The sequence below is a fragment of the Labrus mixtus genome, chromosome 6, assembly GCF_963584025.1.
Source record: "Labrus mixtus chromosome 6, fLabMix1.1, whole genome shotgun sequence".
Lineage (NCBI taxonomy): Eukaryota > Metazoa > Chordata > Actinopteri > Labriformes > Labridae > Labrus > Labrus mixtus.
This window is the reverse complement of record NC_083617.1, coordinates 19618912-19646108: the sequence shown is the minus strand read 5'-3', so window position 1 is coordinate 19646108 and position 27197 is coordinate 19618912. Positions and strand designations below refer to the sequence as shown.

Here is a 27197-nt window from a genome sequence, read left to right as displayed (position 1 = left end):
AGAGACTTTGAACATTCTTTATGGCAGTCTCTGCTCTGGTCATAAAAGTACTGATTGCACGTTCAAGAAAGCGCTAACTGTTAAGCATGAGGACTCACACTGACAACTTTATAACTGTGATAAGTGTCATGTATACTAGACATTAAATCTAACAGAATACATGAAAATTATTGAACTAATGCATGGAACTAAAGTAAGATGCCATTCAGTTCTAATTTACCACAGCCCTTGCCCATTTCAGTGCTATCCAAATGCACAAAGAAATCTACAAAAGACCTTGTCATGACGCTTAAATGTTAACATCCAAATATAAATAGCTCTGATTCCAACATGAGAAACTGGATCTTTGTTTATAATTTACAGATTCGAGCTGCGTTGAGGGATAAATCTCAGTCCAAGCAGCTCAGTGTCCGGGGATCGGACCAGAACATAAACAAACTGTCCCTGAAATCAGCTTGTTGGAGAATTGTCCGGAGACACTCTGAGGCCCCAAAGGACAGGAATCAACTGAGTAGACAGAAAGGCAGAGGAGCTTGTTTTCTTGGTTTTCTACCAGTACTTCTCAATAGTAACACTTTTTTTGTCTTATTTAAAGCTAAATAAGCTAATTACTCTGCTTGGAAGTATTGAAAGTAAAAAAACAAAAACAACTGTATTTATTCATCATTAAAACTTGACACATGTAGGATTGTTATAGTAGAAGCAATGGTCTGTACAGTATTTGTCTTGAGCCTTACTCAAATGTACTAACATTCTCTGTGTGTTGTTTCAAAGTTACACCCTACTAAACTAACTCTAATGGAAACATGCAGGTCTTGTTTGACTCTTTGCTCAGATGGTTCCAGCACAGGTGCAGATGTGTCTACATCGAACCAAATGTGGTACAACCTCGGCTTCTGACATTCAGATGACACAGCTGTCAGCATGCAGGGTAGATGCTCTGAGCTGTGCTGGGAATAAACTACAACAAGTATGCCATTTACGTCGAGGACTGTGTGGATATCTGTTTTTTGCACAATGACGATGAATTGCACAGAGTAATGAGGATTATGTAATGGGCTGGGAAGCTGATATGCGGGTGTACTGGACTGTAAAAGAGTGGATAAATATGTTTAATAAAATGGTAATAAAAAAGAAAAAATATCTATTAGTCCAAATACAACATAAAACAAGCATAAAAAATGGATTTTAAGCGTTCCACACTTACAACTGGTACAAAGTCCCTTTTGTCTCTAGTGCCAAAAGTTTTATATCCTGAGGACACGGGATAAAGACATATCACCTTTTTGGGAATTAGTGGCACAGAAGAAAACAGCAATACTGTCGTAATAAGGTAAACGCCACCTTGTTTCGAACATTCTTTGAGAATCGACACTATTTCAAAGTTATAAACTATTTCTGCCCCAATGATAGACTTTTAACAAACACCTTGCAGAGGATGATCTCTGTTTGGGGAACAGAGATCTACTCCTCCACTAGATGAAGATTTATCAAGTCACGAATTAAAGGTGCACTATGTAGTTTTGGTAGAGAAATGGGAAAGTTTGAAAAATGTACAGATTCTGTGGTATATGTTCATACCTCTATAGCCTACACATACTGTCATCAGAGGAAAGTTTGTTCCCTGTAACACTGTTTGAAGATCAAATGCTACTGGAGAAGTTATGGAGGGGGAGGCCCGCTACAGTAACTCTCCTGATAGCTTTTGAGCTCTAAACAGTGTTCCAGGGACCCATTTTTTCTTTGAGTAAAGTTTGTGTATTTAGTTCAGAAAATATAGCATAGAATTGTTTCTCTTCTCCAACTTTCAAATTTCACCACCAAATCTACACAGTGCACCTTTAAGTTAACAAGGCTCAGGTATTACACCTGCAGTATAATCAACTTAACAGAACAAAAACTGCAAGTTGTGGACAATGTTCATCCATGCAGCCAGACACAAATTTGTGTGTGTGTGTGTGTGTGTGTGTGCGTGCGTGCGTGCATGCAGGTGAGTGTATGAAGAACTTTGACATAATTTTATATAACTGATCATCATGTCTGTCCATTCATTATAATGTCCAATTAAGTCCCTCAACGATATTTGTAGTTTGGAAGTCAAGCACATTTTCACACAGTCCGTTTGTTCCATTTAACCTCCACGATTTCCTGAATCACCACATTGAAGAAACAAAAGCTGAAAGAAGAGGGAAGCAGGCTTTGTGTGTTGACCTATCTCTGCCTGAGTGTCTCACACACCCATTTAGTTTTGGCAATAAGGTTTGTGTTCATGTCTTCCTGCAGTGGCAGGAACAAGCACAAAAATGTCATTAGGTTTATGGATGGTGGCTGATAATCAGGTTTTAGGATCTGATGGCACTCGATTATACTACCACATCCTTTGCCAGTGTTTATTCTCCAGTTCCCTTCAGACCTCAGGAAATGTTGGCACCGTGGCACCAGACTATAAACCACCATGCACTTCTTGCCAGTGTTTTTTTCCCAGATTTCCCATCATTGTCAATATGGGGATCCAGTTTAACCGTGGAACGAGGAAGTGCCTTGTTCTATTATGGATCTCCTTTCATTTGGATTAGGAAGAGAAACAAACTTTTTGTATCAAGCTAAATAAAACCCTTTCCTACATCTTACTGTAAATTACATTTGTTGTTTTTAGTAAATCATTTTTTTTAAGTGTTTCCCTGTATGTTTGCTTGCGGTTGATTGAGAGTTAGAAAAATGCTGAATGAGAATATCAGTGAAAATTTCGCTGCAAGTCCAGAAGCTAAAGATGAAAATCTCTTTAGAGAATGTTTGATAAGCTACACATGACACAGCAAAGGAGGTTAAGATCAGTATGCTTTATTAATAAGATATCAGTGCAGAAAAACAAACTTCTTATCGGGTATAAGTCCCTGTATAACAATAACAATGATAGCAATATATGATAATAACAAGAGCATTACAGATTTTAAACCTATAAAAAAAAGCAGAATCAGCTAATAACTGTACTGTATGACAAAAACAGAAACAAGATGCTGATCATGGATCCCATGAGGAAAAAGAGAAAAACCCATTGTTACAAAATGCTGATATCGTCTTTAAAGAGGAAGAGCAATGACTGAGTGGATTAAACCTGAAACGTTTAATCCCCTTTGATTTGGGGGAAACCCTTCAAGCGGCACAGTTTGTTTTGCACTATTGGGACTGGTGATAGGCCGTCTAGAGTTAAAATACAGAGCTGAAGCCACGCCCCCCCCCCCCCCCCTTTTTTTTTTAGCTTAGCTTCAATGCTAAATTCAAAAAGTTGTAATTTTTTCTCTTTCTGAGTAACTTACACAAATCCCTAGGAATTTTTCACACATTTGTGGATAAGTGCATATCTAAAAAATGTATATATTTCTTAACTTTAAGAAAATAAAGAACTTAATCTCTTATTAAGCTAAAACACTCACAAAAGTGTAGATTTGAATGCTAACATGTAAGTATTCTTTTTTGGTTCAGAATGACCCAATGACAAAATGATACATTTGTGTATCATCTTGGTGAATTTAAAGGAGAAGCAAAAAAAGGGGCGGGGCTTTCTCTCTGCCATAATTTATATTTTTTTAATTCAACGTCCATCTAGCCAACTCTTTACACATACATGAACACAATTTGATTAAATCTCATCATTTGCTAAAAAGTCCTTCTGAGGTGCTGTTCTCCTTCCATGTGCATATTTCAAAACATTTGATATAGCGCTATAAACGTCTTGGTTTTCCAGAACTTAATAATAGCTTGTGATAAGCTTAGATAATTCTATATTACCCTGTAATTTATCACAGTGTAGAACACAAGACATTTCAAAATCTTATACTATACATGATCTTGTAATAAAAAAGTATTACATTTTAGGTTTTCAATTGAAATGAGAACTGTTCATTTGAGCAGTAGACATTTCAAAAAACGTCAAACTTTGTAGCTGAATTATCAGGACAGAAAACAAGTTGTGCTCCTGAGTCTTTAAATAAGGCGATGAGAGGTCTGCTAAGAGCTCGAACATAAGAGAGATTCTGTCGAGTACAGAAGCTGAGAGATTTGCGTCAGTGGGCAGGCTGAGCAGGATGCATCTCTCTTGATGTGTCACTCAACTCAACATCGTTTCTATCCATATGTTCAGAACTGTTCAAACTATTTCACTGCCTATATTCCCTCTCAGGATCTTTTGATTCCACTTTAAATCATTAACAGGGCTTCAGTTTGTAGTAGCTTAGATCCTGTAATTAATCTTATCTGCAACGTTTGGTTTAATACTTTTTTAAATCACTGCATCATGTTGCCAGCAGTAAAGCTGCAAATGACTCAACAATGGATCCAAAATGTGGTTTTAGATATCTTTCAAAACCACTGAATAATGCATTTCAAAGCTCTTGTGTTCAAGGATCAACTCCTGGCCTGATAATGTTGCCAACTTTTTTTTAAAATCCACTTGAAACCTTTACTAATATCACCTTCAGCATGACTCAAATCACTGATGTTGGCTGAATGATGAGCCACACGTTAAGAGAATTTGATTCAAGCACAATATGCAAGCAAAGCACCCGTTACATTTGACCTCTGAATCCTGACCCTCCCAGGATAACTACTTCTGTATGATCAATATTTTTCAACTAATCCTAAGAACCAACAAGCAGCTCCATCAACAAACCGACTGTCAGGTCGTTTGATGAGCTGGTGAATCCATTCCCTTCAAGACCTTTTAAACAAACTTTGACTCATCATCACCAGGAGATCTACGATGGACTCTAACCGGGTTCAACTTTGGTTCTATTATTCTTAACTACGTTGCTGTTTTATTTGGATCTAAATTAATAAATCAAAGGAGGCTATGAAGGAGCTGTGGACTACAAAACTTAAAGGGGTTCTTTTGAAAATCAGCCTGAACTGTGACATTGTGTCCACCATTTTCAATGTTTTTCAGATTTTCCATCTAAAGAAGTAGTCAATGCGTCAAGCTGACAACAATCAGCAAATTTCATGAATTGTATTTCTTTCTTTTTTTCTTTTTACAAATTTCAATTAACTCACATAAACAATGTCACGTCTGGATTTTATTTCAAAATAGACCCAAGAGTTGATGTAAGTCTTCTACTGGTTGACGGGGAACAAGCTGTGCACTTGAAGGGTTGACTAGTTCATGTTGAGACAAAAAGTCATGATAAGGCACATTGTATGGATGGATCTTACCTTTAAAGATTATTTCAGCAAAAACATAAAGCGGAGAACGTTACAATAAAGTGTTAGTGGATCCGAGAGTTGCAATAAAAGTTCTAAAAAAAGAAAAACAAAACACTTATATAGTCAGTGAAGCACCATTGCTTTACATAATGCAACTTGAAAACTATGTGATTACTGATGTGGCAACTCCACCTTCTTCAACCAAATGCTACATACCTTAAAAGTGAAACTTAGAAAACTGATACTCATCTTTAATCTAAACTCTTTTTTATTTATTTATTTTTCATTTTTTGTTATTTTATCTTCTTAAAAGCATGAACTAAAAACAGTACTACCCATCCAACAGACTAAAAAACTAAAAACTAAATGCCACGACACAGAAACAGAAACAGCATGAGAGGAATCGGCACTGTGAGGGATTTGATCCATCTGCATAAAATGGGGGGGTTTAGATAAGGACAAAGTACCAGAACACATAAACACTTAAAACATTATCCGAAACATTAATTTTGTCTTCTTTTAAATACGTAACTTATATGTGTACAAAGCTCTATAATTGATACAGAAAAGTGGTCACCACACAATGACATTAACCTCAAAAAATGAGAATGAAAAAAAAGAAAAACACTTTGAGCACAGGATAGGAGAGAAGAGAGGGAAACAAGTGTTTTCACTGAAGGCATACTGTTGATTATATTACTGACATCATTTTGATGAAAATTAGATTTTGTAGTTTGAAAAATGATCTGACCTTAGCCTTAGTCCATCGTGTATTCATTTGACTAATAATACTCTCCTGAAAGCTTTTTAATATCGGCAGCCGCAGTGTATCTAATTATAACAAAAACTGGCCTTGTCCTATTATCCTTACAAATTATACAAACACTCCACATTAAAGTCACTTCACAGGCTGCTGTGCTGCACTCAGACCAAGGCTAATGCTAATGCTAATGCTGCTATATACATCTTATACTGTAGTGTGAAAGAGGAAGTGATCATGCACTTCTATGCTGTCATGTGAACTTACACTGCCTGCTTTGTGCAGTGGTGTCAAAAGACAATGGGTTGGGGTGGGGGGCAACCATCATGGCCTGTGTTGATTAAAAGCTTAAGAAGCCTTTATTTTATATTTTTATATTTTTACATTTTGCCCTAATATCAAGCCAAAGGAAATCAAAGTTATTAGAACTGCTCTATTCTTTGGTTCTGATGAGCAGAAATACTTATTGCTCAGTTCAGACAGAATGCTTTTTATTCAACCCCCCCTATTGCACATCTAATTAGCCCCTGTGATTGGCCAAAACGACCTTCAAATCCCACTTAATGTCCTCCATGTAGCTTAAAGGAGCCTTCCAAAGACTTCCATACACATCGGACAAACTTTACATTTTTAAAACCACTTTATTGTGGTTTAGGATTGGCAACTATCTCTCGGGGTCTAAGCAGTTCCTACAGGAGAAACAATACAAAAATGTGGTAATCTGACATGGGAGACAGGAGACTAGGGTTCAAGTCCATTGTGAAACCTACAGGCATTGTGTGACTTCTTAAATTGTGTAGGTAACATTTGTAATGCAACCCACATTTGTATTATGACCAACATATGATCTAAACTCTAAACTTCTCAAGGTTGTTTTGCTGTCTAAAAAAAACTGTGACAATTTCTCAATGTTAACCACATGTTCCAAGTGACAGTCTTGCTGCAGGTATGAGGACATGTTGCCATTTGTAGTGACACTTGTTCAGAGCAATAAGTTCTTGGTTGGTATCAGGGGTAGGCGGCTAAAGACCTACAGTATATTATATGGTATTCTGAGTTAGAGTACTTTTTTGTTTTTAAAAGTGTACTTGTACACTTTAGTAAAAGTACTTGTAGGATTCCCCTCCCCCCACCTTACCTTTACTGACCACTACTTTACTGTACTCTGAGAAGTGTCTTTGTGGGTCTACGATATCAAAACTCTTTTAGTGTGTGTAAGTTTGATTCTATGTACAAGCTATGCATTTTGGTGAACACAGCTAGCTTTGCTGCCGACTATAGAGGCTTAAGCTCAATAAGATAATTGCACGATAAGAAAAAACCCTGTAGTCACACAAGCTACTTACCTGACTGACAGATTTAACAAGAAAAGATAGAAAAAAAGAAACATTTTTAAGTTACAGTAAGGTACATGTATTGCAGTATATATTTATTAGTGTGTCTGTGAGTCAGACACGAAAAATAAGAATCTGGTAGGGTGGAGTAAAAACATAGAAATAAGCCAAAGAGGAGAAACAAAGCAGTATTGATAAGGTAAAGTGTCCCGTCATCTTAGATTAAATAACATGAGGAGCTCTAATAAAAGCGACACTGCTTCAATTCAATGACAGAAAACTAGAATATATAATAACTGAACAAAACATTATAATGTATTTATCATTAAAGTTGACCCAAACTGTGAAAGTTGTGAGAATCAGAGTTTGACTGAATGAAGACACTGCACTCTGCTGTTACTTAAACACAGCAGTGATTATGATAAAGTGACTCAGGTGAGAAGAGGCAGGCCCATGACCTGTTTGTGTCGGTCTTATTTAAAGGCCTGAGCAGAGTTGGGTATCATTTCGGTCCTGATTGTGCTCATTCACTCTCATTCAGTTTTGGTTCTTAGCTTTTGTTGGAGAATTAAATAAAACTAATAGATGTAAAGAAAAAAAATCTGCTGATGCGATAAAAAATTAGATCAACAATTCTTGACTTAAGGTGATCATTATCCAATACATTTGTAAACTAATGCTTTCAGCCTCATGCTGTAAGAGAGTAAAACAACACTAATAATTAATACCTGGAATCTTATTTGGCACTATTGCTACATTGAGCTTAACGTATTGCACCGCAGTAATTTAAAAAGCATCTTTTGGAAGGGACAAACATAAGCAGAATTCATGTTTTGATGATTCCTGTTATTTTCAAAAATGGTTAAAATTCAGAACCAGTTCATGATACCCAACTGTTCCTCAACGCTTTAGTTAAAATGAGAAAAAGTAGACTGGGCCTAAATGCTGATCACAAAGTAAAACACAGTGCTGGTTTTGTTAATATGTAGGTAGTATAGTACCTTCTCTTCAGAGCTAAAAGATTAGCTGATAAAGAAAAGGTGTGTTGGGCTGGGGACTGAGCTGCATAGAGAACATATCAGGGTGAGGGGTCTCTGACCTAGACTAGGTCTGGGGTAAGACTTGGTTAAAGTTTGTATTCAAACCTATCATTCGCCTGGCTGTGGCCTCTACAGGTTAATGGCTGCAGATGTGACAACTTTAAGGCAGGTTATGTGTTTGAATCTCACTGCAATATTACCCCTTTACACCAAATACCCAAATTCAGCTTTTTGTCACAGGGCAGACAGAGTGTTGCAACATTTTGCAAATAGGTATTTGTCCTGTGTACATCTTGTACACTGAGTAACCAATATCTTATTTTCAATGTAGGGCAACTTAGTACACTTGTTGTACACTCAACCTGCCTCTGACTGGTGTCCAAAGTTTCGGTAATGAGGGGTGTAAGTGGCTTAACCCTGATATATCAGCTTGTGTAGATGGTCTATTTACAAAGCTATGAAGAAACAGGGGACAGATTGTGGGTCTGAGGCAAATAAGCTAAATAAGGCAGGATGTGGTTATGAATACCATTCCCTATAGGTAGCTTAGCCTCACGGCGCTCAGAGGGCCCAGAGGTATTAATGTAAAGAAAGGCTTAAGTCTAGGGCTGCAAACGGGTTACGGAATCGGGGCTCTAGGTGGCATGGTCCAGAGCTCTCAGCAGGTCACACCCCTGGAGGAGGTGCAGGGTCCCCTGCAGAGGGACGTTGACCTCGCAGTCGTAACGGGTCAACTCCGGCAGGTAGGAGGACTCGAAGGAAGTGCCCAGTAAACAACTGGCAACACCTGGAAAATGGCAGAAATAGAAAAAAAAAATTAACCAAATCTGTCTAGGGTTCATTTCAGCTGGACAGGCAGGTATCAGTAATAGTCAGTAACTTATCATAACATTCTGTGAAATGAAATATTCTCCCAGAAATGAAAGGAGTTAATCTGAGCTTCATTTTTCCAGTACAATGGAATGTTTGTTTCCATATTTAGTGAAAATCTGAAAATCACTGTAAGGGTAAAAATACAGTGATGTTAAATAAACAATTTTTTGTCCTTAATAAAATACATTGAAGGTAGTTGGGCTCACCCTCAGTCTTGTTATACTGGGAATAGTTGCAGCTCTTTTGGGAAAAGTGTTTCTCATATACACCACCTATCCCAACTCCTGGATACTGAGACTTCCTGTGTTGCTGCAGACATGAAGACATACTGCCTGGCATCATCCTCTCCAGCCCTGAATCTGAGATGGAGTAAGGTACACAAACGGTTGTTGGGTGGAAGAGATGGTAATGTAAGACATGTTGCACTGTAACACAAAGTGGGAGCTCGTACCTGCCAGTGATCCTGCACTGAGGGAGCGATCCATGCTGCCAAAACTGTCCCCCCTCATCTTCTTCCACATGATGTCTGAAGGTTTATTTTCACCCTGGAACACAAACACATGGCTTCTTAATGTGCTGCTTTTTTTGTGTGTGAAAAAAGACCCTGAAAATAAAGACCCTGCTTTGTCTTTCATCATAATCAGATCAAGTAGAACGTTCTCTATTACTTACAAATCTTAAGCTAATAATTTCAAAACAAGCTAAAGCTAAACTAGATGAATATGTTTCATTGTTGTTTTATTTCTGTTAACATTTTGATCAATTACTGTTCCCGTTTCTGACATGAAACTGCAATCCACATGTTCAATCAGTGACTGTTCATCATGAGAAGACTGAAATATCCATTTATTCCCAACATAGACTGTTAAAAAAAATTAACGTTTCTCAGTGAAGTTAACCATTGGTTTCTAAAGGGCGGTTTTGAGGCTGAAAGGTGGCGGTTGCCATGTTGGAAATGCTATCGTAACCTAACTTTCGATCCATCTAACAACAGGCAAAGACACAGAGCTGAGGCGGGCCTCAAGCCATTTGGCGAACAGTTACAAAGCACCCACCTGTCAGTCAACTCAATCTCGCCTCTAATAATGGAAACTTAAGCACAACAATCCACACCAGTACAGTGTGTACTGTACTGGTGTGAGAAATGAGCTATTGATACCAAATTGTTTTGTTGAACCAGCCTGTAAAAATGTTTTTTTCTCATGTTAAATGGATAATTTAATATGGGTTCCCAAGCCCCAAGTGGACAATTGAGGAACACTGAATGTTGGGTAATTTATTTGGTATTTTAAAACATGGACCCTAAATTGTCATGCTTTGGTTTGTAAGTGATTTGTTGGTTTGAACCCTTTTGGAATTTGTGCCCATACAATTGCTAAAAATGCTTGTTTTTTTTTTTTTTTGCCACTGACATGCTCAGGCTGTTACCTTGCAGAACAAGGGGCTTCAAACTCTGAAGCTGCTATGTCTCTAAGAATTATTGCGTTGGATCCACACTAACCATTTTAAACACATATGTCCCACAATAACACAAAAAACTCAAATGATCGGCTAGAGCCATCTACTGGAAGTTTTAAAAATACCGGAATTTGTATGATTCATATTGTAGTTCTCAGAGTAACTCACCACAGTCATCTGGGTGAAGGAGCGCTTGATACTGTTGGCCATGGCCACTCTGGCTGGACTTATGTCTTTGTAGGCTTGTACGAAGTTGTCAATGGACCTGAACATATACACATACATACGCATTATTACACACACCTTGCATTAAAATCATTTATAGGCATTGGTATTGTCTTGGTTTAATGCATTAATGCACAAACGTTGTTACATCACCTCTGTTTCTGCATCATGTGTGGTATGTTCTGTTGGCAGGACAATCTCTCCTCTCCTGACAAAGGCTCCATCAGGTAGCCCTTGGTGTTTCGTGATTGTTGTTGTTGGTATGTTAACAACGGGTCTGGTGGCCACTGCAGGTTCTGCCTGCCCCCCATGGAGGACAGAGGGGTGCTGGCTGGTGCCTGGTATGGGGGATGCTGCATGTTCCCCATCGTGTAAGACCCTATGCAGGGGTCTATGGTCCCCTGGCCGGAGCCCCGCTTCTCCCCTGTGGCCCAGGACGCAGCAGGCTGCTGCTGGTAGTGACCTTGGCCCTGAGGTGTAGAGGACAGGGGCTGGAAAAGGCTGGCGATGCTGCTGAAGCTCTTGTGGGCGCGCTGGTGCGTTTGAGGCAAGCTGCTGTTGCTCCCCATGGATCCTGCAGGACCCCCTTCGAGGGGCTCTGACTCTGGGATGATGGGATTCAACTGGAAGTCCTCACCATCCATTGGGATGTATGGAGCCAAAGTCTCAAGATCTAGGTCACTTAAGTCCCTCTGGGAATAGAGAGATCAACTGGTTGGTTAAAATGTCGGCAAATTCAAATGTTAACGGTATATTTTAGCCTCTGCATGGTTACATTTCTGAACAAATTCAGACATTCATTTTAAACAGTTTGTACCTCCACAGAGACGCCTAGTTGATACACAGACAGTTATAGTTCCCAGAATGTCTGAGAGGTGTGTTTGATTATTCTGGCCTTTTAATTAAACTTGGTTATTGCAAACCTGCAAAAGAGATGTTATTAAACTTCTACCAAAAATATTATGTTTAAAATAACTGACTACCGAATGTTCAAAAAGTTTAAATAACCATCTATTGCTTATGTGGATGTCATCAAAAAGGGGAAAATCTTGAATTAACATTTTTCCCATGAAGGAAGGGGGGGGACAAGTAATGCCAGTATTTGCCTCATAGGGCAATTCAAACGAACGAATCACAGAGCAGTCAAGTGTACAGTAAGAGATAAGAGTAATCATCTTTCAGAGAAAAAGGACACACCTCAGAGTCTGCAGAACCGCCGCTGCACTCGGTGTCAAGTGCAAACAGTTTCTCAGTCAGCTCCACCTTCAGGTCACTCTCGGATGAACTGTAGTAATCGCCCGGGCTGCTTGGCTGCAGGTTGGAAACAGAGATGGAGGGGTAGAAAAACAGGAAATAGGGGAGGAAAACAGAGAAGAATGAAAAGCGGGGAATAAGATAGAGAGATGGAAACAAACGTTGAGACATGAGTTTTGACAAAGGCTCTATTCACTGTGTGAGTGTTCCATCCAAATATCCACCCCCGTTATTCTCACACACAGTTAGCGACCATTAGCTTCACTGAACACAGAAAGAACAAAATGAAACAAACAGCCAGTTGCTTGCTCACTAACTAATTACTTAATTTAATTGACTGTTCAGGTTCTTCACGTCCTCACCGTAGAGCAACTGCTGAGGCTCGGAGTAGTGCTGCCGGGTGATGGATTCTGCTGCACGGTGAATGTGCTGGCCATGTTAGCCATGTCTCTTTGAACCTGAGCAGGTGTTTGGCATGACACAGGAGGGGAAGGCTGGTGGCTTTCGCTGGGCCAGGTCCGAGGTCCTGGAGGGGGCATAGCTGACACGGACACTGGGATGTACCCTGCTGGCTGCTGGGGCTCCTCAAACTGAGTGCCACCTGCGAGAAAGAAGCAGGCGATAGAGTGAGTGGAGAGAAGATGAAGTATCCAATATCATTTATGCAAGACGGGGGTTTTTTCCTGGATTTTAGTAGACTATTTTATTTCATCGTTTCTGATTGGTGTCCTGAAAATGTCAAATCATGAAACCTTACACATAGTGGAGTTGACCAGTGGGTAGCTTAAGAAACAATACTGATTATTCCTATGCTTTATAAACCAGATAACTGTCTGGTAAAATAAATGTAAAATGGATTTAATGGAGGAGGATTATTTACTATTGAACTCTTTCTTGGCAGTTCACCATGTTGTAATAATGCACTAAAGTTGTATTTTTTCAGGATGCATCCTTGTACATTGTTGTTGACCTATTGACACAAAGTGAAATGCTCATAAGGGGGTCAATACTGACAAAAGTCGAGGGCGATGATAGTGTCCCCGGGTGTCGGAGCCAGCTGGGCCAGGTCCTCCGGCTCCTCTTTGAGTTTGGTGAAGAGGTTGTCTCCTGGCTCTGCGGTCACACCAGCACCTCCAGCGGAGAAGAAGCTGCTCATGTGGCGCGGCTTAAACAGGGACTCAGTCTGCTCCAGGGAGAAAATCATCGACTTCTCCTCGATGTCACTGCAGGAGTGGAGGAGGAGGGTTGAGTAAGATGGGTCATGTGTGGATATTGAGATACATTTGCAATAGTCTTGATAGCGGGTTTTCATTTTGCAAAGAGCATGCAAAGATGTCTAAGCAGGTAGGGTCAACAAGAACGAGTCACCTTTGGAGGTTTTTGGTGCTTTGGTGAGTCTTGTGTCTGATTTTGGGCTTTTTTGATTTTATTTTTTGTTTTAGGTGACTTAGCCTTCTTAACTAATTCAATTCAAACTCAACCGAATTTTGACAAAAAAATCGAATTTTAGAGTCATTCTGCATGACCCGTATTCACAACGATGATGTCACTGCTCACCTGAGGACGTAGTTCACGCACACAATGCACTGGGGCTGGGAATTGCGGCTGTTATAAATCACCGTTCCTTGGGTCTCAACCCAGACGTAGCCTCCGTCCTTAGCCAGCATTCGATACTGACCGCTCACTGCCTGACCCTTGGTACACACTGCAAAGACAGAGAGAGAGACAGAGAGACAGAGAGACAGAGAGACAGAGAGAGAGAGAGACAGAGACAGATAGAGAGAGAGACAGAGAGAGAGAGAGAGAGAGAGACAGAGAGACAGCCAGAGAGAGAGAGAGAGACAGAGAGACAGAGAGAGAGAGACAGAGACAGAGAGAGAGAGAGACAGAGACAGAGAGAGACAGAGAGAGAGAGAGAGAGAGAGACAGAGAGAGAGAGACAGAGACAGAGAGAGAGAGAGAGAGAGAGAGAGAGACAGAGAGAGCGAGAGAGAGAGAGAGGGAGAGCAAGAGAGATATTTTTATTTTAAAACTTCAGTTACAATACTTGACAAATCAGTATCAGGCCACACTTCTTAGATAGAAATTACTTTTTGTGTGCTATTTGAGTACATAATAATTTGTTAAATATCCATGTGTCTATTTTGTGCAAGGCTTTAAACAAAACATTAGTTATGAGAGGAAACTGGGATGTTTGACTTTTGAGCTGAGAAGGAGATGTTCTGGCTTCAGTCCAAAGTTCAGCTCTGGCGTGGGAAAGAAACAGGGCCGTGGTCAGAGAGTGTACACAAGGCCAGTGACTGCATGTGTGTGTGTGTCTGCGTGTGGGTTTGGAGTGCAACGTTACATGTGGCAGACAGCGCTGTTAGCATGTGCTGATCGACAGGCTGGTCACGTTGGCCGTGAGAGCCGGTCGACGCAGAGAAAGAGAGATGGATAGAGAGCTTTTCATCCAACCCATTAGGGACCCTAGAATAGTCACATAAAACATCAGATCTACACACAACACAAAACAGACACTCTGCTGACAGTCTGAAGCCCTACGTCCAATTTAAAAGTCTGTTCATGTTTTGCTTAAGACACAGATGTTCAGAGGATTAAACAGTGATAAATCAGCACTGCAAACTGACAACACACACAGACAAGTGTGCACATGGACAGAAGTGTCATTATTAGAGTCAGAAATGTTCTGGCATATCAACCAAATCACTTTTCCTTTTGTTCTGTCACTGCTGCTCAGAGCTTCTAATGACTTTTACTGTTAGTGAAGAGAAAAGCCATGACACTTCAGAGCCCTGTTAGCACACGCATGCACGCACACGCCTGCACATGCACACACGCACACACGCACACACTGACACACACTAACCCATTAGATTGTAATAGAGGCCACCTGGTCCCCTGTCTACTGTGTCTGTCTACAAACCTCATCAGACCATCAGTGGCGTTGCTTGATGTAATAAAGACATCTTAGTACCTCGCCCATGCTCTGTGCACACTCAGACACATACATACAAAGAGACAAATAGTTAACCTACTCAGTTTCCCAATATCTTTACTAGGAGAAGATACAAAATGAATAAGGCCTGCACCATCAGGTGGTATAATAATTGCTAACTTATTAGCAAAACTACCCACACTGGTTTTATTTCTCTAGAATACACCACCTGCACTGCTCAGAGTCCTCAGATCTCAGTGTGTATGTTGGTGATTTCTTCGACCTCATCACAGAGCTAATTAAAAGCACATTTATCAGTTAATCAGTGAGAAAACAAGGACGTTCAGCTTATCGCATAGACTGAAACATGTCAGCCTGTTTCAGAAAGAAGAAGAAAAATACCAAATATCATATTATCATAAGGAAGAGGATATGAAGGTTAGGGCTGGGAATCTTTGGGTGTCTCACGATTATTTTCGATTCAAAACGATTCTGGATTCATGATTTAAAATCTATTTTTGAATTAGTACATCTACTCCAGTCGTCTGTGAGACTGGCTGAATGTCTTGCCGCTCCATTTGGCACTCTACTGAGTTAAAGAGCTAGCCTTAGCACTTAGCAGTAAGATACTGATTAGCAAAAAAAAAAAATGTGGACGTTATTAATCTATTAAAAATCTCAGAAGATAAGAATCTTGATTTTTACATAAATCAAGTCTAATGAAAGTGCACTGATCTGGCCGAACCCACAGATCAATACAATTTGAGTGCATTGGTTGGTCCTTTGAATGTTTTTTTTATATTATTTTCCCAAACATGTTGATGCTTTATGGGAGCAGTATTTAGGATTTAGATGTAACTATGTCTGAGGTTTCACATCTCAGCCAACATCACCCTCCCCCCCTCCTTTTTTCAGGCTTATAGGAGAATCTCAAAGCTTTATCTTTTAATTACAATAACTAATCATTTTCATGATGATGATGTTATTTAGTTTTTTTTTTCTTAATGCTAATTAATACTCTCAAGAGCAGCTCTCGATCTTCTTCTTCTTGTTGATGATGACAGCATATTTGAACTTTGATTAAAAGACAAACTGTGCTCTGCCTGTCAGCACCTAAAGCTGTTCATTAGCACTTACTGACGTTGTTTCCTCTTTTCTAGATCCCTGCTTGTGTTGTATCTCTCATACTCTCTGATGAACGTCGTTTTGGATAAAAGCGTCTGCTAAGTGAATTGTAGATATGAAGAGCTCTAACTAAAGCAAAAAATAGCACAATGGTTCTCAGTTTTAGGTGACTACAGTCAAACGATTGTTATGCTGATTCAATTGTGCAGTAGATTCCCTAATCTTGCAAACTTGAAATAAGCAAGATGAAAGAGCTCTGATTGGTCATCTCATCCTCTTGAGACGACACGGGGGCCTCTTTTGTTGGGGCAAATAACTTCATGATCACCTGGACTGTTTCGTGCACTTACAGTTGTGGTGGCTCTTGGTGACGCTGTCAGAGTCCAGGGCGTGGTAAAAGTCGTACACTGAACGACCCAGCAGATCGTCAGGAGTGTAACCCATCAACTCTGTAACCCTGTAACACACACACACACACACACACACACACACACACACAGAAATGTACAAGAAATGTAAAGGAATGAATACTAATCAATTCAATCGTTGTTGCCCTACCTAGATGTAATCATTAAGACAAATCCTGCGCTCTGTCCTTTACTTCTTCACTTCAAAAGGGTTCACACATGATTTTGTAAATCAAACAGAGAGGCGTAGTCGTCCGAAAATAAGAATGGCTCACATTCTCGCTCTCTTTCTGCTAACTCTCTGTGTTTCTGAGAACAGCTTATCTCTCTCTGTCACACTTTATTAATGAGGATTTTATTGCTGACTTTAAACTTCCTAGTTAAAAAAAAAAAAACCTCACTTCTTCCGTTTCATTTCATTTCTCCAGCTTCTCTTTCCCAGTTAATATCCAACACACGAGTTTTACATGTAAATTACATGACGCAGTAATGTGGTTATCAAAAAAAGAGACACTATGGTTGCATGAAAATCTTAAAAATGTTGTTATTCATAAAAAGGAGTTATTTTAGCAGAGAGAACAGATCACAGTATAGTTGTTTTGGCCTGTAAGCAGCACACTTGTGTAAGAGGTCGTTGATTCACTCATTTATTTTGATTTAATGGAGATTCTCTTCCCAACAAACTGCTCTGTGAGAACATAATCCTAACCAACAACAGGAAATGACCCCGTGAACATACAGCTTGGTGGCTTTAAGGAGACCGCAGAGGCTAAACTGGGACAAAGAATGCACACAATTCATCATGTTTTGAGTAAATTAAAGTGGCCTCCTCTGCACTTTCAGTCTGATGGGACGAAAGTCCAACAAAAATATCTACCATAAGAACAAGAAGCAGTCTGTGATGGTATTTGACTGTTAGATTTAAACTTTATTAGAGGACGTGCAACTGAATCTTCAAAATTTTTTACCAAACTGAGCAACTGATTTTAATTCCATTGAAACATATTGATGGTGACAAAAAAACAAACTAGCTTTTTATTTTTTTAAAATTTTGTTCAATTATAGTTGTTAAGTGATTGTTGAATTGATGAGGAAGGATAAAGTCCATTACAGATAATGATCAAGTTAAATTAAGGTTTCTAAAAAAAAAAAATCACATTTTATTTTACACTGGTTGATGTTTTTAATCCTGCTCCAAGCTCCTGCGAGAAACTTTTGCGTTGCATTTATTTTGTGACCCTTGTGGACCAAGTTCCTCTCTTTGCTGATTTTGTGCCGAGTGAAGGAGAATTTTGAAACCAAAAATCTCATCCTGCTTTCTTTGAACAGCGGCATGTTTCACTTAGAGCACCTGTGCTGTGGAAAGTGTACAAATATCTGTTCCTGCAGGGTGCAGTTAATCACTTTGTCTTTGTCTCTCACCCTTTGACAATGGTTTTACAGGAATTCCAAAATAATTATGTAAAACTCATGTTAATGCTGATGGTCTCCATTAGGTCTTTATCTTTATCTATATTGATTTTAGCTTATTCCATAAACAGCTAAAAACTCATCCGATTTTTAAACGTGCTACTCTTACTCTGAGTTTAATTATTCAGGTTTATAAAGACACACAAACTTAAATCTCGTAACAATGAGAACAAAACAAAATGACAGCCTTCTGGTAATTAACTATTGCTTTAATACATTTTCCAGTTCTGCTCGTCATCTTTCAAAAAGTGATCGAAGAATCACCAAACTAGAATTCCTGTGTTTTTTTTTTTTTTTAAATCATACACACAAATTGTAAGTTATAAAGTCAGAGTAGGATGAAGATTAAAGCGAGGTTCGAAGTTGTAGTGAGGGAAGTTCAGAGAACGAGGAGAGGAGGAGAAGAGTGGACGGTCTGCTGGTGCAGAAAAGACTCTTGTCCTCAGATTACACAACACTCACAGATGCAGGCTCAGGGAGGAGAGAGAGAGAGAGAGGGCGGCAGGAGGAGCCGAGGAAATGAAAGAGAGGAGACGAGCGGAATGGCACATCTTCAAGCAAAGTGGACTAAACAAGGTTCAAAGAAGTGGTGACAGGTGCAAAATGAGGGGAAATATGTGACTTTAGGAGGTGAGCAAAGAAAATAAAAAAAAATGTAGAGCAGAGAAAAATGAAAGATTAGCTCATTAGCAAATTCATTCATTCATTTTATATAGCTTTTGGTTATAAATCTAAATAACTTTTTACAGTATCTTGTTCTTTTGATTATTATTGTCTGTAACTATGTAGCCTATTTGCTACCCATCAGGTCCTGTGTATAAGGATGAGCTCGTTGACTGTATTCAAGCCATCCTGTCCTATTAAAGGCACTATTTTAATACAATGATTATTATTATTATTTAGGATTTACATTAAGGTCTTTAACCAGACTGAGTTTCATTAAAGGTCATTGTAAAGTACAGTATGTCCAATTAATCTCAAAGATCAGTATAGGGACATATAAAGGCATTCTTCTAATAAGTAACACTGGGCCTCATTCAAAATCTGAATTTGTGTACGTTTTTTCTTAAAGGGGAGATATTATTAAAAGATTAAAATCCACTTTGACAGTGTTTGTGAACATACATTTGGGTAACCTGAGTGTCTACTGACCCACAAAATATGAAATAAACCCATCCAGTCTTTTGTTTGTGGTCTGCACAAGTCTTATAACACAGAGAAAAATGCTCCGTTTCAAATGTGCTCACCTTGTGACGTCACAGTGGTATTCTGGTAAAAAAAAAAATCCCCTCCCCTCCCCTGATATCTCCACCCATGGTCTCCACCCCCAGCCTAGAAGAAAAATTTTGCGCAGGTCTGCCATTTTTATTGGTGGGGGGGGGGGGGGTCATTGCATTTAAAGAGACACACACATCAAAACGGAGCGATGGTTTATACAGGGTAACAAACCTGTATAAGAATACATTTGTTCAGGAGAACGGTTGGTGAATGAGGCTCATCGTCTGTATGAACTGAGACTGATCTGATCCTTTCCTTCACTTTAGATTTTATAAAGGTGTGTTACTTGTAAAAATTCATGAATAGCAAAGCAAAAAGTCGAGCTGTAGGATTCAGGATTTATGCCTGGGCCACTGCTAAAGCCTGAGCACTCTGAACAAGAAATCTGGTGTGAGAGTGTTCATTCACTTTTATTTTTGACCTTAGATACAGTATGTGCCAGCTTGTATGCAGTTACCTTCATATAACTCTTTAGTAGCATATACATTGAATTTATTTGAACTTTGATGTTTGTAAAGTGTGCACGGGCCAGCTGGTATAGATGGGGACATCCCAGCCAATCATGCATATCATTAAGAAACTGGACATTTTTGGATGTTATTTAAGTCTAAGAGGTTTGATTTATTTTCACTATTTTCCCTTCTTTGCTCATCCCTCTCTTTTTTTTTCTTCTTTGTGCTTTCCTTTTCCTACTCAAACTCTCAAAGTGCCAGAAACGAGCAGAAGAAGAAGAAACATTTTGTCCCTTCTCTAATGAGTCTACAGTAAGTCCCCGCTGGGCTCATTTGCTCATTTGTGTAATTGGAGAGAAGATTTGGGCAGCGAGTAAATGACACAGAGCAGGAGAAACAGAAAGTTTGTCCTTGTTTTTAGCACGGTGACACACGGACGCCTAAGCGTAAAAAAATGCACACTCACTTTTCTCCAACAGTAACCTTTGTCCTGCTTGAGCAACTTGATGAGATTACAGGTCTGCAAACAAGGGGTTGTGTAACTCAAAACAGTGTGTGTGTGTGTGTGTGTGTGTGTGTGTGTGTGTGTGTGTGTGTGTGTGTGTGTGTGTGTGTGTGTGTGTGTGTAGGAAGCTACCCTCTGTACTCCGAGTGACATGTCTCCTGTCAGTTGTCAGCAGCCTAAAGTGATGACATCTTTACAACACTGGAGTGTGTTTATTTTTGTTTTTTACAGTCTGTCTACATGAGTATCTGTGATCTGAAACAGTTGGCACGGTCTGACACTGTCGTGAGAGCATCTTATTAAAGTATTAATGTTTCATCTCTGGCTTATATTTCTCACTGACGCCTCTGCCAAGTCAAACCTAATCAGTCAGCAACGTAATCAGTCAAAAAGTCTTGTGGTAGCATGTAAATGTGTGTGTGCGTGTGTGTGTGTGTGTGTGTGTGTGTGTGTGTGCGTGTGAAACTCTGTGTACTAAACGTTGTTTGAACTGGCAGTGCTCCATAAATGATGCTGCTCTTCTGTTGAACTCTTCTGAACTTTACTCTGCCTCTTTAAAAACCCAACAGGTGCACTAATCCTTTTTCTGATTCACTCGATCTTTAGCTACTATTTGAACGTTTCAGACTCTGAATTATTGAGTTCATTTTGCTGTTGTTTCAATACTACAATCAATGTAACTACCATTATTTCTTCTTCTGCTGAATACTGTTTTTGAACGTATATGTACTTGAACTTGTGCTTTTTCTGAGGCATTGTTTCTCTGCTCTGTTGTGTTGTGTGAATCTTATTCGACTGCACCTTAATACTTGATCAATCTGCAACGATTTGTTCTGCATTATTAAACTATCTTATCTACAGTATATGCCACGATAAATCAAGTACTGGTTTTGTTAAAGAAAATAAAATGACTGTAGGACATAATCTCAGGCACTGATTACTTCTGAGTGTATTTGAATTTGAAATGCTGACCTAAGGACTTTTAACAATAAAAAGCATGATAATAATCAAAATCTGGTATGTCTTTAAAGACCTCTGTATGCGTCTGTAATTCAATACAATATTCTACAATTTTGCATTTTCTATTCTCATTTAACCACATTTCAGTTCACACATTCATCTTACTGTTTCATGAAAAAACGATAGAAACAGTGATAAATCGAAACACTGCTCTCCTGACAAGCGTCTGTAATCCTGTGTGTGAGCCTACCTCTCGTCACAGTAGGTGAACTTCATGTCCATGCTGTGTCTGCTCAGGAAGGTCTTGCTGTCCAACGGCGTGTCGATGTTGGACGGGTGTGGGATTGGTTCGCACATCAGAACAGCGCAGGTGAGTGGAGGCTCTTTGAAGCCACACAGCCCTCGTGGAGGGCAGCTGGTGTACATCTTCAGGTGTCCGGTGCAATGCAGCACCTAGAGTGGAACAGAGACAGGAGGTAAGTGTTTATTGGAAGGATAGGTACGTACATTTGCATATTTTTCTTTCTTGTAAAAAAGTGATTACAGAACCTCAAATAATTCTCTTAATTTGGCTGTTCACAAGATGATAAAAAATCGGACCTGTACATTTTAAGGTTTCACAAGATGTTGTCAATGGTTACAAACCAGTGATCCAATGCCTGTATGCCTGAGTCTAACGGTTGTGTTTCTTTATTTTTTTATAAGCATGATTTCACACATAAGATGTACAGATGTTGCAGATGTGTTGGCTCATTCTAAGATCTCTCTCTCCCTCACCTTCCAGCTGGCTGACTTTAGGTTGACGGTGCGTCCTCTGTTGGTCACCGTGCACTTCATCCTCATGAAGAAATCTCGTTCAGCGCTCAGCTCTTTGCCTTTTTTACTGAAGCTGCTGCCTGAAATACAAACAGTCAGCAGGAAAATTCAACCCAATGATACAGCTGGGGCACAAACAAGACAACATTGAGTCATCATTGGAGCACAACACAATTACTGTTTATTGGTGATACATTCAAAAATTCATAAAACAGCATTTTTTTATGTGTGATTAATGTTGTCATTTTTTAAAACTCTCAAACGTGCAAAATCTGGCCAGTCCTTTTTAAAAAAAATTAAATTACACAGCATTTTGCTGGACTTGTACTCTGTGTTTGGAACATGTTGCTTTAACGACATCTTTTCAAACTGGTTCTTAAATATCCATCCACTACTGTATTTACGTATCTTATTCATAGCTTTCACGTGACGTCACACTCTTATGGAACCACCCACCTGGAGGGCAAGAAAAACTCTCTACCACTGTACGCTACTGAGAAGTCACTGGTCTCAGTTGCCCCCTACGTGTTTTCATCTGTTTTATTTTTCAAATGAAATACAGTTGTTGTTTAATGTGATACACTAACTAGGGTTGCCACCCGTCCCGGTTTGTCCCGTATTTCCAAGATGCCTTGAACTCAGCATCATTCCGCCCGCATTCAGCCGGCTAGTTCCCGCCTCCTCAGAGCGTCCGTTGGTTTGTTTGGTTCTTTTTTGGCATGAGCAATGAGAGCTCTTTAGTGACTGGGTGAGAGAAAGTCATAGGAGTCAAAAGGAAACATGTCTGCGGCTGTCTCTGATACCCGTGTAAACGGATGCAGAAATACAGACGTGAGTAGAAAGTAATGCCTGGCTTGACAGTGTCAGTGAAACTGAATATAATGTAAAGGAAACTATTGTAGGCCTACTTAATATATTTTCTCCGATGTTTATAGATAGGTTATTCCAGTATAGTTTGGATAGTGTGAACATTTTTCAGTACATAAAACAAAAAGATTACATGTATTTTAGCCAGTTTCATTGTGCATACATTACTGTATCTGCCTTTACACTCAAGTTTTGCGTTATTTATTATTTATTTAGAATTATTTCGGAAAAAAAGTGTTAATAAAGCACTGAGGACGTTTGTGGATTACTGCAGTCAGACCCTCCGCGGCCCCTGTGAGGGGAAACAACGGACTTCTCCTCATCCTGACATCAATTATTGTGTTGACTAAATCTAAATATTCCTGCCGTTAACTCAAATTACTGCCCCAGAACACTAAAATTGACAGCTGATACTATTCTGATAGTATTGCTAGCTAACGCTAACTAGCTAATGTTAGCTAATTAGCACTCACCGATGCTTGAATGATGAGGAATTTCTTGCCCTTCACTTCTCAAATAGCAGCATTATTGACCCATACCAATCAATAATACATAAAGCTGCCTGTATGTTTGTAGATGTTTCATCCTACAGCGGTGTAAGAAGAGGGATTCTCCTCTATTTATCAGCAATATCAGTGAAGTGACGATCTGGTGTTACGGTTAAAAGAGTGACCGTGTTAACTGATGACTTTCAGACTAACACGACTGAAAGTGATCCGAACAAATGCCTCTTTGTTCCGTTTTTGTATTATCATAATGTCAAAATTACTTGAGAGATATGTTTAAATGACCTGGAAATGGTCAAGGTTGAATCCAGCCTAGTTCTCCCACACACACACAACCCAACACACACACAACCCAACACACACACACACACACACACACACACACACACACACACACACACACAAACACACACAAAATAACACAACACTATTTTTAAATCTATTTTTAACTGCACAGTTTAAGTTTGTTTCATCTAGGGGTATTCTTTAAATCTTTCTTCGGGTTAATATATATGTATGGGAGGGGGGGCGTCGGTTTTGTGGTTTAATTTGTAACAAATGTTTCATGTACTTCTTTGTAACTGGCTGGATGCTTTGAATTTCCCTCGGGATCAATAAAGTATCTAACACACACACACACACACACACACACACACACACACACACACACACACACACACACACACACACACACACACACACACACACACACACACACACACACACACACACACACACACACACACACACACACACACACACACACACACACACACACACACTAGAGCGCTAGAGAGAGTGGGCCAAGCTGTTACATCACAAGGTCAGAGTTCAGCCACAGAGCCAGTGCTGCAGAGCGAAGTGCTGAAGTGTGTCTTTTGTGAATCTGCACACTCACCAGTGTGTCTTTATCTTAAAACAAAAGATATACAAAAACATACCTCTGTTGTCATCCTAACACAAGACATTTGTGTTTTCATATATATATAAATCGTTTAAAGTGAAAATGACTATAACATATAAGAGACTTTCTGTTTGTGTGTTTAGTGGCTACTGCTGATAAGAGTTATCAACACAGCTTAGTGAGTGTGATCGTGTGGTGCAGTGTTACACGTGTACTGATGTGTCCTTAGTAAAAGGCAAGTGTGCACTGATATAAATTTTTTCTATCTGTACTTTGCATTGTAACCTGTGTGACATTAGTGTGCTACAAATACTGTTACATACTATGTTTCCTATCTGTAACAGATAATGCCCAGCTCGTCTCTCTCTGAGTCTGTCCTCGTCTTCTCGTCCACACTCTCTCAGTGCTTATCAACCCACCTGCACTCCCCCCCCCCCCCCCCACACACACACACACTTCTGTGTTGTATCTCTCTTTAGGTTGTCCTCTATATGGTCTCTGACCTTCTGTTCTCGTGTTTGTTCTGGACCCTTTTTCACAAGATAGATAATATTATGTAACTCCCTACTTGCTGTTTTTGCTTCTTTTCCCTCGGATTTAGTCTTGACTCACATAAAGAAGGGAGGGGGCTGAATTGTTGGGGCACTTGAAACTGTGTCTGACCCTTTCCATGGTGCCAACAACAAAATCTGTCTCATAACCTTTAAGGCTTTACTCAAATTGTAAAGTTAAAAATGTGCATTGAACGCTCTGTAACTAAACTTCTGTATTACAAGCTTTACCAGTCTAGTCAGTCGACCATCTATGTTTAAAAATGTAAAAAGGTTCAGGACTTTACAAAGAAAATAAAGTTTTGTTACTGTGCCAAAGAATGTAGCCTTTGGAAAGTGGGTAAGGCCCTGTGTCCAACTCGCTTTTTTTATCTGAGCATGTGCGTCTTGTTTCAATTGATTTCAATGAGGAGAGAGCAGTTTAATATATCTATATTTATATTTGTGAATTGAAGTTAACTCTACTATTCTACATTTTGCTGATTAAAACAAACACTTTACTGCAACATTTTTCATTTCCTGTACCTTTTCCATCGCTTTGTCGAACCCGAACTGCACAGTGACATCATTACACTTCTTTTCTGTTTGTTTCACTTTTGTCCCATTATATTCATGTGAACTACAATAGTTACAAATTTAGATTTTCCCCGGAGAGAAACGTTATTCCATGCCAAGGATATCAAAAATTAAAAGAAAATTTGGTTGGGACTTTTATCTTTTTGGCTAATTTGTGCTCTGCAGATGACGACTTTGACCTTTACATACTTCAGAGCAACTTTCACACATTACATCATGACGGGCAGATTTCCATGTGAAGCACACAGCCGGCCTGTTTATGGTTTTATGAGACCAGCCGGTTACCTTTTATTGACCTCATGACCTTTGCTCCTGTTGCATTTCCAGAAGGAGTACAACAGGTATACAGACTTTTTTAAATAAAGAGTAGCAGGGACCGACATATGATATTACTATTTGTTTATGTATTTCGTGGGGGGTGGTTATCTAATAAATAATATTGATAATAATTAATAGGAGAATTAGATGGTATGTGTAATGAGGATAACAGGCGTGTGTTTATACTGACCAGCTGTTTTCAGGCTGAGGTTTTCTCTGATCTCCTCGTGGTCACATGGATGAGTGAAGTCAAAGATGCTGTGACCAGTGAGGTCCACCTGAATAATAAGAACAACATTATAACAATAAAATAAACACAGGTAACATTTTTACATGAAAAATAACTTTCCTACGACTGTCTTTTGAAAGCTTTACAGCGACAGTTGGTCTCCACACTGAGTATCAGGGTGAGACTTGTTTGCCAGTTTGCTTTGGTTAAACACAAGAAAAAAGCAGGGTTTTTTTGTTCTGGGTTGTTGTGGCCCCTACAGAAATTGTTTCAACACAAAACAAGCAGAAACTCATCCCATCGCTCACTGCAAAGAGTCATCAAACAAAGACAATCCATCTCCTCTGTGATATGCTTTTTTTAAGTTAATGCCAGTCAATAAAAACTGCTGAGTAAGTTTTAAATTGAGCCTCATTGTTGACCTGAGCAAGATCATAAACATCATTTGAAATCCTGCTGATTTTTCCTGCCTGGTTTCAGCTATGTCTGATGTAGTCCCACACTTTTTTACTCCACTGATACATTTTTTTCATTTTTCTTCCTAATATTTATTTTCAAGTTGCAGAATTGTGTTTGTCTGCATGCATGTTCATCAAGTTTATTAAAAGTTCCTTTTTACAACAATCAATGCCAGCCTTTATTCTAACCCTTGCTTCTATGGTTGCTTACCTGTGTGAGCCCCAGGAATTTGTTGATGTTCTCAGACAGGAATATAATGTCACCTTCGGATGTTAACACAGTGACAAAGCCCTCCAAAGACTTCAGATACAGACTGTCCATCTGAATGTCCTCCTCACTGTCACCACCGCTGCTGCTGCTGCTGCTGCTAGAGCCTGGAGAGAGGAACAAGAAAACAAGGTGTGTTACACTCACAGCTAATTTTTCTCACTCCAAAGTCAAATTAAACTTGTTGTTGCATGTGCGCTTTTCTGATATATGCATGCATTAGGCTTGTATTTTCCTTCTTGAAGCTCTGGCTCAGCATCAAAACAAACCATGGGACCATCTTGCATCTCAGACCCCTCCTAATACTGGGGCCCCCTGACAAATTACACCAGAATCTACACAAGCAGCTATAATAGCTGGCCGCTTTTAGAGCATGATTTACACATGACGCAATTATGTTCAAATATGTACAGAGCTGCATCCAAA

The 27197-nt window shown here is 39.4% G+C and overlaps 1 protein-coding gene across 1 annotated transcript in view; it reads right to left on the bottom strand.

The window, feature by feature from the left end:
* Window positions 1-5478: 5478 nt before the first annotated feature.
* epas1b (endothelial PAS domain protein 1b) overlaps window positions 5479-27197 on the bottom strand; it is a 58209-nt gene continuing 36490 nt past the window's right edge. The window contains exons 3-16 of the mRNA XM_061040394.1: window positions 26715-26878; window positions 26007-26094; window positions 22056-22174; window positions 21529-21731; window positions 16557-16663; window positions 13701-13848; window positions 13158-13366; window positions 12506-12744; window positions 12087-12200; window positions 11043-11581; window positions 10833-10929; window positions 9658-9751; window positions 9413-9565; window positions 5479-9120 (exon numbers count right to left, since the gene is read on the bottom strand). Of these exons, the coding sequence (XP_060896377.1) occupies window positions 8969-9120; window positions 9413-9565; window positions 9658-9751; window positions 10833-10929; window positions 11043-11581; window positions 12087-12200; window positions 12506-12744; window positions 13158-13366; window positions 13701-13848; window positions 16557-16663; window positions 21529-21731; window positions 22056-22174; window positions 26007-26094; window positions 26715-26878 (2426 nt within the window). The 3' untranslated portion in view covers window positions 5479-8968. The remainder of the gene's footprint in view (window positions 9121-9412; window positions 9566-9657; window positions 9752-10832; window positions 10930-11042; window positions 11582-12086; window positions 12201-12505; window positions 12745-13157; window positions 13367-13700; window positions 13849-16556; window positions 16664-21528; window positions 21732-22055; window positions 22175-26006; window positions 26095-26714; window positions 26879-27197) is intronic.